Source organism: Malurus melanocephalus, unplaced genomic scaffold (assembly GCF_030028575.1).
Source record: "Malurus melanocephalus ecotype Western Australia unplaced genomic scaffold, MMel_1.1 scaffold_63, whole genome shotgun sequence".
Classification (NCBI taxonomy): Eukaryota; Metazoa; Chordata; class Aves; order Passeriformes; family Maluridae; genus Malurus; species Malurus melanocephalus.
This window is the reverse complement of record NW_026623295.1, coordinates 184,201-199,725: the sequence shown is the minus strand read 5'-3', so window position 1 is coordinate 199,725 and position 15,525 is coordinate 184,201. Positions and strand designations below refer to the sequence as shown.

Sequence of the window (15,525 nt, the reverse complement as noted above, 5' to 3'; positions counted from 1 at the left end):
TTCTCTTCTCTTCTCACCTCCCCTGCCTTTGAAGAAAACTTCTAGGCAAGCATCCTTTTCATTGTTTTATGAGGGAACCTCATTAGGGTAAGTTCATTGATTATATTTCTGTACTAAGGAAATAGCTGCCAGTACCAGATATTTAAGACAGTTTATCTGCCCAATTAATACTGGCATTATATCAGCCAGGCAGCCCTGATGCCAGCAGCAGTGCAGCATATTCCTCTACTGTGGAGGTGGCCTTTATTCTGCGAATATATCCCTGAAAGTTACTGGATTCTACTGCCTTTTACCTAAACCCAGGAAAAAAAAAAATACCTAATTGTGCTCTATTCTGTAATCGACCCTAGTCAACCTGCTGCCACACAMAGGCTACATATCCCTTCTTCACAAAATCCACTATCTTTCCTCAGAGCAGTCTTGTCCATTCTTGAATCRTTGTCTACACAACAGTAGACATTGTGAATAGAGCACATCTTTGCCTATTAATAAAAAAACTACGGAAACTTTGCTCACCTTGAATAATAAGTTCTTAGGAATGGTCCTTGATCCTCCAAATTGCCATAGAGTATGGAATAGGATATGAAGTAGAGCATGACCGCATTGCAACTACTTACCCCCAAACAAACAAAATGATAAAACCACTACCACCACCACCACCATTACTACAACAACACTGACAAAAAGGGAGTTACTTACATTGAGTGAGGATCCCTGTTAAGGCATTTTTGAAGCTCTCCTTGGCTTGCTCCATTTCTTGCTCGTGAGCCGCCTTCTCRTTCATGAGCCGGCGGACGTGGCTGTTGGCCGACTGCACCATGGAATAGAACTGGTTTGCAGAGCGACGATTCACCTCGCCTCGCTCAATCCAGGTGAGCAGCACTGTGATGGCCTCGGAAAACTTGCTATCATCTAGAACAATCAAAGCACAGGTTTCAAATTGCAGGCATAAATATCCTGCTGAGAACACATTTTCTGCTCCATGTCACATTAAAATCGCCATAAATCCTGCTTGCAGTGCATCATTTTGGGCAACTTTTGTGTCCTTTGTTCTATCAGATGTGAGAAGGCAATACAGCCATGTGAAACTACATAAATCTTCCTTCAAGACTTGTCTTCTCATTTTAATAGCTTTCTCACAACAAAAGGCCCCCTCCCCSCCTTCCCTGTGGCCTGAGTTCTTGCTTTCACAATGTCTCCCTTAAGCCATTCAGTGATATGGAATGACCTTACAGCGGGAGTGAGGAGACCTCTGTGGTATTGGGCTCACTGAGGAAATRAAATGTGTCTCTGTTCATCTGCTCAACAGAAAGCTCAGTCTTGGAGCTTGGGCTCAGCCACACTTCTGTCAACAGATTTCACTAACATGATGTTCTTAATCAACGAACAATGTTGAGGCTGAACAATTCCTGCTCAAAACTCTGATAAATTACAAGGAACTGCTTTGAACAGTTGTGCTTGCATGTGTTTTGTATTATTTGTTTTTTACTCTTTGTTTTATGCTTTGCATTATATATTTTTTTAAAGGATTCCAGATGAATCCAGGAAAACACCTGGATTACAGCTTCATGTTTACCATTCAGGTAACGAAAGTTTTATTTCTCTGCAGAAAGATTGCCAAAACTGAAGGCTGGATTTTGTACCCTCCCTCCCCAGGTAATCTTCTTTCCTCTGACAGTGCTCTCAGCTTCCTCAGAAGACTCTAAGTGCCGCATCCATTACACTTCAGGCTTCATCAGGATTAAGAAGGAACATTTCTTTTTAAGTCCCATTTAGACTGAACTGCAAGAAAATATTATTACAACAGTGTCTTCCCGTGGAACCATTATTGTGCAATTCGTTATAGTTTTTTTCACCAGGATTTTATTCTATAAAATTTCAATTTCCCAGCAACTCATTTTAAACATCTCATCTAGTCCTTTTCGGTTATATTTCCTTTTATATTTTTTAGATGGTATGCATACCTTTCTGTAGGAGAAGGTATATAGTTACGGTGGAAAGAAAAAGTGCAGTCACAACCCACAGACATTTAAATCAAAAATTGGGAAATACTAAACACAGCCAAGTGTGTTACAGTGCATTACAGTTTGGAAGAATCTGCTTTCCATGTACAAAGAATAATGAAATACTAATTCTTAAATGATGATTTTGGCTTTTATTCTGAATCAATAATCACTTCCCTTAAAAGGTGAGGAGCCTAAAATACAGAGAGGACTAGTGACATGCTCTGTGCCCACAGCCTCTGAAGAAGAGATTTTTACATTGCCTGATCTTTAGCATCTTATTAACTGAAACATGCTTTCAGCTACAGCAATAAGATTTGCTCTCCACAGCTGACTAGACAGGTTCACCCAAGATCCTTGAAGAAAAAAATTGCAAAATAACAGCATCGTAACACCCTCCCTGTGTACAATGATATATCTGTTGTAAAACATTAACATGATTCATTATCACCATTCATTAATTTTCACTGGGCAGGAAGAGTCAGCTGGRCATCTTTTCACTCTGCATTGTCCCCTTGGATTAGACTCCACTTCTGAGCTTTGCTGGACACATATGCAGCAGGAATRTATTAAGTGGCTCTGATGAGTGAGGTTGGCTGAATACAGACCCCAGAAAAGCCAAATGTAAACAAGACTCATGAAAGCCTCTTCACTGCAAGAAAACACAAGCATAAGGCTCTCCAAAAGACCTGGGCAAAATCTTTAGGCTGCTGAATTGCATGGGAACTGAATGYCAAARATCCAACACAGGAAAGAACTCATCCCTGGAATATGTTTATTATAATTACACTAGTAAATAAGAATAACCTGTAATGGTTTCAGACAATGTTAGCATGTTTCCATGTACGAGGAAAACAAATAGCACAGAAACATTCTCCCTTTTCCTTGCTCTAATCTCTCCCCAGTACTCATTTATGTGTTGTTTTGCTACAGAGTCTCTATGAAATAAAAACAGCCTCCCCTCATTTTGTTTTTATCAGGCACAGTAGGTGTCTGTCAGGGATGTTCGTAAACATATCATCCTTCTGCCACATAGATTCCACACATTTAAAAGGACATGCTGAAAACCTGTTTTCATCACACTGTACTTCCAGGGAGCTGCAGAGGTCTGCRGGACAGTTATAGTTAATTCACAGCTCTTTACTAGCAGGAAAAAATCCATTCATTGGYAAACATCAGCATCTTCATTTGTTACATAATTAGAAGATACATTCAAAAATGCTGGAGGGTAAAATATGCACAACAGGAGCACATTAGTATATAGAACCTTTCCTCTACAGTTTTAAAATTTATTTCACCTTCGTTTCTAACTTTTATATTCTTGAATTCACACAGCGACTGGCATAAGGTAACTCACCGTGAATTCATTTTCCTCATCCAGAACACAGTGACTCTTTCTGAGCAATGAGAGATTGCCTTAGAAAATCAGCTTTTTATGCAAGATTGTTCATTTACTTTTTAGTTAGTAGATAAATAGTAGAAGAAATGCAGCAATGGAATCTAATTTAAACAGAGMATGAACTGCCTTATGATTGCTGCCATTCATTAAAAAAAATAAAACAAAACTCCTAATTCTGTTCAAAATTATTCCCTCATGGTAGGATGCACATAATTATACACTGTTTAAAAACACACTCTTGAAATAAATTCCTTTATATAAGACATGTTCCCATATGTAATTGTTCTTTTAAAATAAGCATGCGGCAAATTATTTCTTACTCTTAGAGTTTTTTTCTCCTCCAAGTTACAGCATATTTTAAGCAAATAAAGTAGGTTTTGTTTCTGTTGCCTGTCTTATGGTGAGGTGAACTGTGCTCCAGGAGCTCCTGCTTCCCTCAACCAGCTGCAAAGGGAGCCTGGGTTGGCCTGTTCCTGTATCCACTTCTCTGCAGCAGCTGCAGTTTGGCTGGAGCCATCCCAAGCATTGCACAGTGCACCTGCTGCAAACACCCACTCGAGATCTGCACACCTGCATGTCCCCATGCAAGGGTGCTCAGCTCTAACACRGGCTGTGACAATGCTGTGTCACTTAAATATTACCCATCCATCCAGGATGGCTTGCTGGGTGCTGTCGATAGAGATTTCCAGGTATTGCCAGACTCAATCACAGGGCTCTAGAGATAAGATGTTTCAAATTCCTCTTGTATCAACTAAAGGTATTTGACATTTAAATCCTAGTTCACAACTTCGATGAAATGAAATATAAAGAAAAGAAAATGCACCCCTAGAGCTGCCCAGAAAATTGTTAACAGGGCTGTTTCTATGAAAAGACAGAATAATTGTTGATAAATGTTTTGCATTTTTKTGCTTGTAATTTGACCATCTCTAAGCAACCCCAACTGGAATAAACTTTTTAATTGAAAAAGCTGTGACAAGAACTATTACAAAATGGTATACTGGGAAAAGGTGTTGGAAACAGAGGTTATGCAGTTTCCCTGGTCTAACACAAGGCAGAATTCAGCTCAGAGTAGCCTGAAATATGACTTTTTCTCTGTCTATGTTAAGCACCTCCATAAGGTGTTTTYACAGCTTGGGTGATGGTCTCTAAGGCCTTAGCCATTAGAAAAGATGTAGACTAATCTATCACTCTGAAGACAGATGTTTAAACACTCATTTCTATAATTTTCACATTTATAGATATAATGCAAATATAGCTAACTTTATATTTATGTATTTCAAGAATGACATTTCACGCTGTACTTCTAGCTAGAACAAGATCAAATGCTGGGCTAGAGATTTAGCCTTGTTATTATCTTTTCAACCCTGACCTTTCTCAGATGTTTGAAAAGTATCTGAGATAATTCACACAACACTTGGAGCCTCTCTAAATACAACAACCTTTCTACATTGTCCTATGGACCATGGTGCTGTCCAAAGTCAGCACACAGCATCTCTTGTCCCTTATCTGCCTGCCTAATGTGACCTTCCAGGTTTGCAAGGAGATGCTGCAAAGAGAGCTGCTGCTCTTTACYCCAATGACTGCACCTAGAAAGCTCCTGTGCTGTTTGTCTGTGTTTAGGGTTGMATTAATGATCTCATCGTTCTCTGGCCCTTCTGTAAGATGGGAAGGAGCAGGTATGCCGTTATGCCAWGTTCTGCTCTGACCAGCAGGAACCCAGCAAACAAACACCCCCTGATGGTGTTTTTGTGAGCCCCGGGCGTGACTGCGCCGSAGGGCAGGCAGAGAGGACAGGAGCAGTGGGATACATCCCTCCTATTCTGCCTCTGGTTAACAGCCTGTCCTCTGTCAGCTGGAGCACTGCCATGGGAAGATGTGTTCCTTTCCTCATGCCCACCTGCTCAGCATCACCCCTTTTCTCATGGCAACACAGCCCTCAGGTCTGCCTGGAGCTGCTCAGCTGCTCCTGCTACAGCTCCAGTTTGTCAAACTGGGCCCAGTTCAGTTTTTACAGGAAGGTGGCATAGTTCAGCTCAGGATGYAAACTTCATTGCATATAACTGCAGCCAGAAGAGGATGTATGGCCAGGGTTACTCTTAATGTGACTTTTGATTTGGTAATTAATGAAGCTAAAACTAAGATTTCTAAACCGCAAAGACTGAATTCAATAAAATTAAACAAACAAACAAACAAACAAAACCCCCCAAAACAAACCATAACAGGTGACTGCTGTGAATGAATCAGGTCAGGGAAAAGGTTCACTAACTTCTGTCATCAACAGGCTCAGCCCAGCTCCCCTGTGCATCAGGAACAATTTGCTTCCCAGCACACACCACTTGTGGTGCCAAAATGACAACCTATTTTTCTCTTGGCTTAAGAGCTTCTTCTGTTCAGAGTGCCTGCCACTGACCTAGAAACACAACTCATCAGTCTACTACCCTCACCTTCTTTTTTTCCTGCTCAAATCCCTTATATAATTGTGCCATGCAACACACACATCAGTCTGGTACTTTTGGGATTAATAACTTTTTTTAACCCAGTGGCATTGCATAACAAGTGAGAATCAAGAAATACAAATTCTTACTGCCACAGGGTTCTTTTAAAGAATGATTAATATCCACCTTACTATTTTTTAAATAGCCTTAACTGCCTGCTATAACCAAGAAACTTTTCCAGTTATGTAACAAATGTCTGGCTGACACTAGGTTTGATAAAAATACACGTATATGTTCACTAAAAGATATATTAAAAAGTAGTCTCTCCCCCCTACGTAATCAAACTCTTTCAAATTAAACCACACAAGATTCTTCCAGGGGTGGGTGTTTCATGTGAGACACAGAAATCCATTATCTTCTCCTGCTGATGCCACTATTTCCAATGAAWAGTAATTATGAGGGTATTGAGTTTCCTCCCTATTTCTCAAAATCRCACCACAAACTTTCAGATCGGTGAGCTGCCATTTCCCAGTCCTTAGCAATTAACTTGAGTTATTTTGCAGCGTGGTACATTTATTTCAGTGGGTTTATACTAAAACCTCAAAATCTGCATCGATACAATGCAGCTTAGGTGAGGTAAGACATTTTTAGCAATGCACTTAGCAGAGAGTGCCCTTCTTGTAGGCTTTGGGAGGRAGGTGCCCAGGGAACTGGGTTACCAGGCTGCTGATGGCTGAGCCCACCTTACGTGCTCTTCTGCCAGCTGACAAAAGTGCCCTCGCACCGTGCCTGCTCACAGCCCTGTGCGAGGCTCCCGGAGCCAGATGTATTGTGCCACAGCAGATGTCAGCAGCATATGGAAGAAGGAAGGAGAAAATGATAATCTAAAACCAGGAAGGGTGAGCGAACAGATTTGAAGCTAAAGCATCAAAACATGTCTGTTTTAGGGCTCTGTCCTAATATACCACTAATAAAAAAAGATTGTGCTAAAAAGGTCTGGAGTCTCTCAGCAGCATTTAAAGCTGGCGTTCACCAGATTTGTTCACAGGATTTCACTTTGCCTCCCCTTCTGATGCAGCCCTGCACTGAATTCGATCCTTTCTGGGTGAGACTTGCGTCTCTACATAACTGCAATGTTTCTGCAGTGCTTCACTAGTCTGGCTTTCAAGTGCAGGGTGATAATGAAAGCAGTGTTTTCTTCATAGTGAAATAWCCTATCTCACAAGCAATTAAATGTTGTTTATACTTCAAACGATGTGGGAGAGTTGAGATTGTCAAGCTTGATGTTACCTGAGTCTTGTGCAAGGTGCATCCCTGGTTAGTTCATTCTACTGTAACTGCCATGTATTTATTTAAATTTCCAATCTGTGCTCTCTTCAGGGGATAATACACTGCCTGGCAAAGAAGCAGCCTCTCAATTTTTAAATTATATTTTTTTAAATGAAAATCCACATGAATAACTTCCCCATACTCATAAAGAAACACTATATTAAAAAGGGAGGTAAATTCCAGGGTATTGCATATAACTTTCAGATATTTATGTCTTCTTTGCTCAAAATACTGAAAAAMCACAGATATTCAGCTATAAAGAGATGTCTTTGTTAGGTGATGGAACTATTTAGCAACCCGCAGCAAGTAAGACAGATGTAACATTTTAAAGGAGCTTATTTGCAAGAAGTGATTTCTGAAGATGATACCATTAGGTACAGATATGCTTGAATTAAGAAAACCATAATGTTCGAAATTCTGCTTTGAAACACAAATGTCTTAAGCACAGATTAAAATGTTTTGTTCCAATGCACCTGACAGAGCAGCATTCCACTTAAAAGGTTAAGCCTATCTCCAGTTGTGTGATGTTCTGGGTACCACATGACTCAACTGTGTATAAAGCACCCAGGAAAACAGATGTCARAGCATGCAAATTTGAACCTAAATATCTGCCGACACATTTCACTGTGCAGTAATAACACATCTGATTTAACACCAAGGAATTAAAATCTCAAAGACACGCACAAATGCAGCAATGAAACAGAAGAAGAGAAAGCCACTTTTTCCTAATGTAATAACAGAAATCGCTATATTCTGCTGGTTTTGTCAGAATAAGAATTCAGGGTCTATATTCAAAGTCTAATTAAGGAGGCAAATAACATCTACACTTCATTGTAAATGACCTTGGATTCCCAGAATTCACATCTGTGAATTTATTGAGGTGTTTCCTCAAGGAAACACAGATGAGAAGGAGCTCATGCTCTTCTTCATGTTGCTCATCTTACTGGAATGCTGGAGCTCATTTCATTCTGATTATGAGGCTGAGGCTAACAACACGAATGGTGCAGAGAAAAACGTCCATACTGCCAACAAGAAGAGCATTGAGAAGGACTTCATTTGCATAGCTACTAAAGATCTTAAATGATAAAACAAAAGGAAAAAAGAAAAGGGAGATACACGTATACCAACACTGTTTGCTGCACTCTCAATTGGAAAATGGTGAAAAATTGCACTGTTCTGTAGTTTGATGGATTTTTCCAATTTCTGCAAAAATCAAGAGTTCAAAGCAAGCTCTTTGCAGACATGAAGGGATTCGGGGTAGTCCACAGTGAATGGAGAGCGTGTCATAAATCCTCACGCTTTTGCAGGTACATGAGGCCTGGCACGCAGGGGGTTCCCAGCCYCAGGCACTGAAGAAGTGATTCCTTTGTTCTGTGAAGTTCCACACTAATAGAGATCACCTTTACAATGGCCTTTTGTTTCCAACAGGCACAGAAGTTCCTCTGTACTCTTTCACCCACTGTTACTGCTGTCCCAGGTGTCTTCAGCAGACCAGAGGAATAGGGGCATGCTGTCAACACTGGGGAGAGCTTTCCAGCCAAGTCTGTACACAAAACCAATGATTTCTCAGTCTTATGCTGCGGTTTGCAGGTGAAAAAAAGATATTGCCATCTCTTTAATAGACTCAGGAAATATCTGGACCACATTAGGGGAGCGCTGATAAGCCTGCTTCATCTCTGCTCACCGTAASGTTTCCTTGCTGCCAGGAATTTCCAAGGTTATTTTAACAACAAAAGTTGTTGGGATCCAGACCAAGTTATCTACATCTGTGATWGAAAAGCAGTATCTTGGGATGAGATATATTTAGTTATTTTGTCTTGCTTTTGAGCTAGTGCTGCTCTGTGAACTTCTGGAGGCACTGCAGGAGCTGAAACCTGGACATTGTGCACCTGCAGCTCTGTCTCATGAGCTGGAAACAGAGATCAGGAGCCTTTTGAASTGGGCAGCACAGCAAGACCATGACTTTCCTTAAGAAAACAACTGCAAAGCATCTGCTCAAAAGCCAATCTTTCAAGTTAAATCTTGCCAAGTGCAGATATATTGTGATCCTTCTTTACATTAGGATGAATTGCCTGGACTTTTGCAGCAGTGCAAATGTGGTTATATACAAAAACCTCAGATTTTAAGTTTAACATACCTCTGAGTGTGTGCATGTGCATATATATATATATATATATATATATATATATATTAGATAGATAGATAGATAGATAGATAGATAAATAGATAGATAGATAGATAGATAGATAGATAGATATATTCTGCTAGCTTCACTGAAGTCCACATTTAAATTGTGAATGCATCATGATGGCTGGACTTGATCTTAGAGGTCTTTTTCAACCCTAAGGGTCCTATGATTCTATTACACAAACTGCCCTTTGCCACAGTTGAAATATTTTCTTCATGGTTGCTTTACTTCTTTTTTTAGGATGTCACAAAGAGCTCATGTGGTGAATCCATGTTGCCCAGGGGAGGCCATAATGTTCAACATCAAAATTTTCCAGATACTGAGTATGATGCCATAGGAAAGGTAAAGTAAACCAGTATAATTACTGAACTCCACCTCTGCTTTCTGTACTACTGAGTACAGGGCACAGCTGCCCACTGAGAAGAGAGGGGGTTTTCCTGCTTTCTYCACCCCCAGCTGATTGTACAGATCCAGGGCTGGTGTCATTAGTCTCGCAACYGTTAATTAGCAAAGCTTTTAAAATTGCAGTATATTCTTTTGCTGGATTTTAATGATTTTCAACCAATAAAAAAAAAATTTACAATTTTTTTTTCTTTTTAATTTTTTTTAAYGACGTATTTTCTGGAAGTTTATTTCTGGAGAAACAGTCATGCACATAGTGTTGGTCTATACTGTGCTAAAAAATTATATTAAACTTGAGCATATATGTCAAGCTCTGGTTAAATTTCCCTTAGGAGAACYGAAGTTATAAATGCTTGGAGTAGATTTTAATTAAGTATGGAAACTTCCCATAATGAAAAGAAAAATCCTTCTAAATATAGTCATCTTCAACATCTTGCAAAAACCCACATTCAGTTGCCCCAAGCAATGACTAGCCATGTGGAAGAAATTGTCCAGACTTCTTGCATTTTCTGGTTTAGTTCAGGAAACCTGTAGGCCTTACTACATAAACGAAAACTTCTCTACAAAAATTAACTCCTAAAATATTCAACTAAAAACAGATGGATCTAAAACTGGACTGGAAGCTGGGTATGAATTAAAATGTCTTATGTTAAAGCCTCTTTTCTCTTGGTCTATCAATCCATCTGGGTTATTTTACCAACCTATCAGTAATTCAATAATTATTTTATGGAAGAGCGTGTATGGTGGGAATGAGAGTCAGCCAAAACCAGACAGGCAGCAGCGACAACCAAGAGCAACCAATGCAGTTCTCAGAGAGACAGCAGGGTGCATCTCTGCTCCATGCTCCAAGGATGAAACACTTTGCACTGTCCTTCTCCGGCTTCCCAAACATGTTTCGTAGTTAGAACAGACACCAGTGTGATGACAGCTCGATAGTCGCAGTCTAATCTAGATAATTCTGAAACAGTGGCAAGAATCACAGCTTCTTGTGACCTGGCACASAGTAAAGTAACGTGTTTGGCCATCRTGGGGAGAGGAATGCCAAACACAACTGCTAAACACCTAATGAAAACAAATACAGCTCTAAGCAGTATGAAGAGTTGTTTACTAGATATTTTAAATTTCATTGCCATGAATAACTTTATTTCTTTGCTTCTTACTGTTTATGTTAGCTATTAAAATTAAAATGAATCCTCAAAGTGCACCCTTGAAAAATATTAACTCAGTAAATGCACATAGAAAAAAACAAACAAGGAGGCAAACACATACCAAAACATGGCACAGTCCTGCACAAGTAATTCTCACCCTAAAGAGGGAGTGAAAGAAGAGATGGTATGTGTCAGAGAGAAGTTGTATCACTGCATCTGAGYGGCACATTAAAACACGGCTCATGAGGGCAATCTAAATGCCAGGGACAGTCAAATGCATGTGATGCAGTAATCTACACGTCAAGAATTAAGGCAATTTAAAGAATCAGACCTTCAATATGAAGCAGCATGCCTGCAACAGGTTGTCTTACTGTGACAGTTTTTCYAAGATACATGATGGCAGCCACTTCACAGAAAATACCCTGCTGCGGCATTCTGAAGGTGGTGTTTTAGCTGTTCAAGCAGTGTTTTAGCTGTTAAAGCACAGGTAGATGGACAGCTGTCATGCATTTCTAGCAGGTGCGTGAGTATCATTACCATTGGTGTAGAAATGGCGGAGAAAGCCATTTTAGTGGGGRAAAGCTAACAGGGCAAGTAATGAAACACATCAGAGAGAAACTGGCTTCACGGCTCTGACTTCGGCATGGCTCCTGCTTTTAAGGAGTAATAAACTGAGAAGTAACAAATGCTGCTTACCTTTCAATTTTTCAGCCAGCAAAGCAGCTTCGTGTTCAGAATAATGCATTATTGCCGGAGGCGAAGGAGGGCGCAGTCTGTCTTCTTCCATTTTGCGTCTGTGGCGCTCTTCTCTGGCCAGCATTCTTTGTTTGCATTCCCATTCATAAAAGTCATCTCTTGCCTGAGCAAAATCAACATGAAGGCGACCTGAATCCTTTTTGTCTGTGCTAGATCCTAATCTCATGCGGTAACCTGAAATCAACAAGTAGAACTAACTGTTGCAGGATTTATTTGCTTAAATTTATCTTCATTTTCTTCCCCCCTTTTCAAGTGCAGCCAGGTAAAAATCGACGTTAAGAGATTCCCACATATCTATGCAGGATCTATCAATCATCATGTTTTCACAAGAAGATAAGCATTCATCCACCATTTTTCTTCACAATTTCCTGCACCACCTATCAACACAGTAGATGAACCAAAACGTCAACACCAAGTTATAGAAACTACATTTATRTTTAGAAGTCTCTCAAAATACGTAGTTTTTCAACTTGATGCTCCTAACTCTTAAAAGCACARATAAAAAACTCTTAAAAGCCAGATAAACAAAGGACAACTACTTAAAATKGATCTGGTTTAGTCTTCCCCTGATCCTGTTGAGATCATGTTCAGTCAAGTGATTTTCTCCAGCCTGCCAAAGGAATTGGAAGTATGGGGAAAGGCTGAATTTTATAAAAACCATGACTTTTAAAGGCACATAAAAAGCCACAAAGAGGGTGGTTACATAASTACAGTTGAGACTTTACAATTGCAATGACTATCTTCAAATTCCCCAGTGAAAACGACCTAGCAGCAAATATAAATCACCTACAAATTAATTGAGCTCCTAATTCCTTCAGTAATTTCTAAAGTAGGGACAGATTTATTAGAYATTTGCAAGACTCCTTTCAGAAAAAATAATGAAGCCTGTTGTGCCTCATCTTTAGGAATATCCTGCATATTCGTCATTTGATCAATGTGTAATATGCTAAAGTTAGCAGAGTGCGAAGGTGTTAAAAAGTCAAGGGGCTACACAGCAGTACAAAAGGGCCCTGCTCTGAACTTAAACCCTGGACTACTCCAAGACCAAACAAATCATGCCAAAGCAATAAAAGAAGCTTTTTGGGACCATACTTGGGCATCTGTCTTTTTTCCAAGTTTTATTTCTAAGACAGAAATATGTACACAGAGCAKTTTGTGCAACTTTTGAATTGCCAACTCAGAGAAAGTGTGAGAAAATACTACATAGAAACCTGGAAACAGAGCCTTCAAACGTGGGTAAGATTAATCAGTCCACACAGGACAGCTCTAATTTCTCCATGCCAACCTGCAACAGCCCAGCAGAGATTTCTCAAATAACAGGATGCTGCAGAGATGAACTCTGTGCTGAGCTGGCACACAGGAAGCTCTTCAGAAACACACACCTCTGCAACTGCRGCATAATAACTCCAGGGAGAGGAAATTCCTGTTCAAAATGTCAGCAAAAATTATGTTTGCTGCTTCTGAACAGCAATCCAAGAGAACCTACCTGCCAGTCTTGTGGTTTGCCTGTGGTTTGAAGAGCTTCAGCATCTAACCACCACAGTTAAAACTCAGTTGTGAGCTCCCTTCAGGAACAGCAAAGCTAAGAATTGTGCAGTAGATAAAGCATATCCTTTCAAAAATGCATATCTAGGTATATTCTGTTTTACTGCTGGARAAAACATCCTGCTGTATGAATAGAAGGGATTGTCTRTACAGCACAWGTGAGACAATAGCTTCAAAGACATKAAATATCYATAGATGTAGTGATCCTTCTAATATAAAATAATCTGGATGTCTTTTGATTTGACATTTTCCTTTCAAACACCTTGTGGAGTTCAGCTAAGAAGTCTGCAGGTGAGAAAAAAAATTATTTTCATTGTTCAGCCAGGAGACCAAACCAGATGAAAAACTTGAGCTAAATGCTTCAGTGGCCTTTCAAAACCAGGAGGCATAAAAAACGGCCTTACCAAGGTATGGTTTTGGCAGGTTCCTACCAACTGAATTTACCAAATCTGGTCTCCAAGGTTCAGGAGCTTGGGGTGAAGTAAAACTGGATATTGCATGAATAGCAATGGCATGGACTGTTTATTACCTTAAAGTCCTCTTTCCTTTGCTTTGCTTTTTCCAACTCAGAGAAGTAAACACCACTCTTTCCTCAAAAAAGCTTTTGGTGACCACAGATGTAGCTGCAGCCCCAAGGTGTTGAAGGGAAGAGTTGAGATACACCACATTCAGTGTGAAGAGCGTGGGTGACCTTTCAGAAGGGGGCCCTGCACTAATGAGGGTGTAATTAAATGTTTTTMTCCACAGAGGTGTAGGCACAAAGGAGTCAGCCAAAAGGGGTCAGTGGTGCAGCTGCCCARTAACTGTGACAAGTGCTCGCCCCCTGCTTCCCGCCGGTTTGGCGTGCCAGATGCATTCCTCACACAGTGATTGCTCTGTGCCAGAACACCATTATCAGCGATGTAAAGGACACTGCCAAGGTGCCAGGTCTCGTGAACCTAAAATTAGATCTCCCAGCTGGGCTGCACTTTCCAGGAAGACTCAATCTCTCTTCCTCTCCCCCCGCCGTGTCTGGCCTCCATTGGCAGGAGTACACTTGGTACAGGCACAAACAGAAACACAGAGCTGCAGGAGGCAAAACTCTTGTGGACTTCAAGCCCCTCACACAAGCTGAACAAAGAACTGATGAAAAGGACTGTGCATCGATAGGTTTTGTGTGCACTGGCAAAGTTGTATTAAAGCAGCCCTCATTTTTGAAGTAAATGAGGCAAAACCCTGAACAGTGTACATTGCAGTAGCACTGGACAAGTTCCCCTTTAGGTAACCAGTTTAAGTGACTCCAAATTAACAGATTTTGGAAATTTACCATGAATCACACTAAAAAATGTGAATGYTTGTTTAAAGACCAAAGGTGGTCAGCTAGCCAGATGATTTGCACCACCACAGAAACTTGGAATAACYTAGCTAAGGAGGGGCCTTGGATATCACCTAGTCCAGAGCAGGGTTGGCTCCCAAGTCAGATAAGATTGCTCACAGCTTGGCATCTTTCCTTTGATGAAAACAACAAATGCCTTTAGGATGGTTTCTTACACCCTTATAAATCTGGCTTTGCAGACACTGCAGGACCAACAGCCTGGCCAGTGAAGAACAGACTCCTTGATGGGCTGATACCCAGAGAGACTCTGCACGCACAACTGGTGGGTTCTGTCTTGYACACGAGATCTTCAGGCCCCGATCTGTGTTGGAAATTTTGAGCCCCAAGGCAGCTGGAAGGCTCGCTTTTTTTCAATACCCTGTGTCCCTACTGATTTTTGAGGGTGTTTGAATATAAGAGAGAAACACCTGGCACTGCCTCYCCTTCATGCATGGGCAATGAATTTTTTTTTCCCCATCTCTTTGCTCAGGGCTGCAGCTAGTATTAACTTTGTGCCTGGMTTGTCATTTTTAATTTCAGGTTTGCATTCAATAGAGGAGGAAAAGACCTTGGGAACTTGCCAAGATCCTCACTTTAAAGCAGCAGAAACAGGAAAAGTTAATGAAGGTGCTAAATAAAAATCAAACAGAATTTTCATATCACAGGTCTAGTGCAAACTCCATGGCTTGACTAACCTTTGAGTGTTGCTATACTGGGGACTGGCCAATAGCTGCTCTCTAACTGGGCATCTAGATCAGAGTGTTAGTGATGATCAGAGAGACTCAAAATGAAACAAGTAAACAGTAGTGAAGGGAAAACTATGGAGGGAAATATCAGCATAGGAGAAAATGCATATATGGGCTTTTGGGGTAAACACAAGTCTGTCTCAGGACACCAGTTTGACCTGTATTTTCAAGTCTAGGGCCATCAATATTTGCAGGAGTTTCTGAATTGTCAGTCAAAAGG

The 15,525-nt window shown here is 40.5% G+C and overlaps 1 protein-coding gene across 1 annotated transcript in view; it reads right to left on the bottom strand.

The window, feature by feature from the left end:
* ENOX1 (ecto-NOX disulfide-thiol exchanger 1) overlaps positions 1-15,525 on the bottom strand; it is a 239,577-nt gene that overhangs the window by 77,014 nt on the left and 147,038 nt on the right. Inside the window, exons 7-8 of the mRNA XM_057366309.1 lie at positions 11,601-11,834; positions 700-912 (exon numbers count right to left, since the gene is read on the bottom strand). Coding sequence (XP_057222292.1) covers positions 700-912; positions 11,601-11,834 — 447 coding nt within the window. The remainder of the gene's footprint in view (positions 1-699; positions 913-11,600; positions 11,835-15,525) is intronic.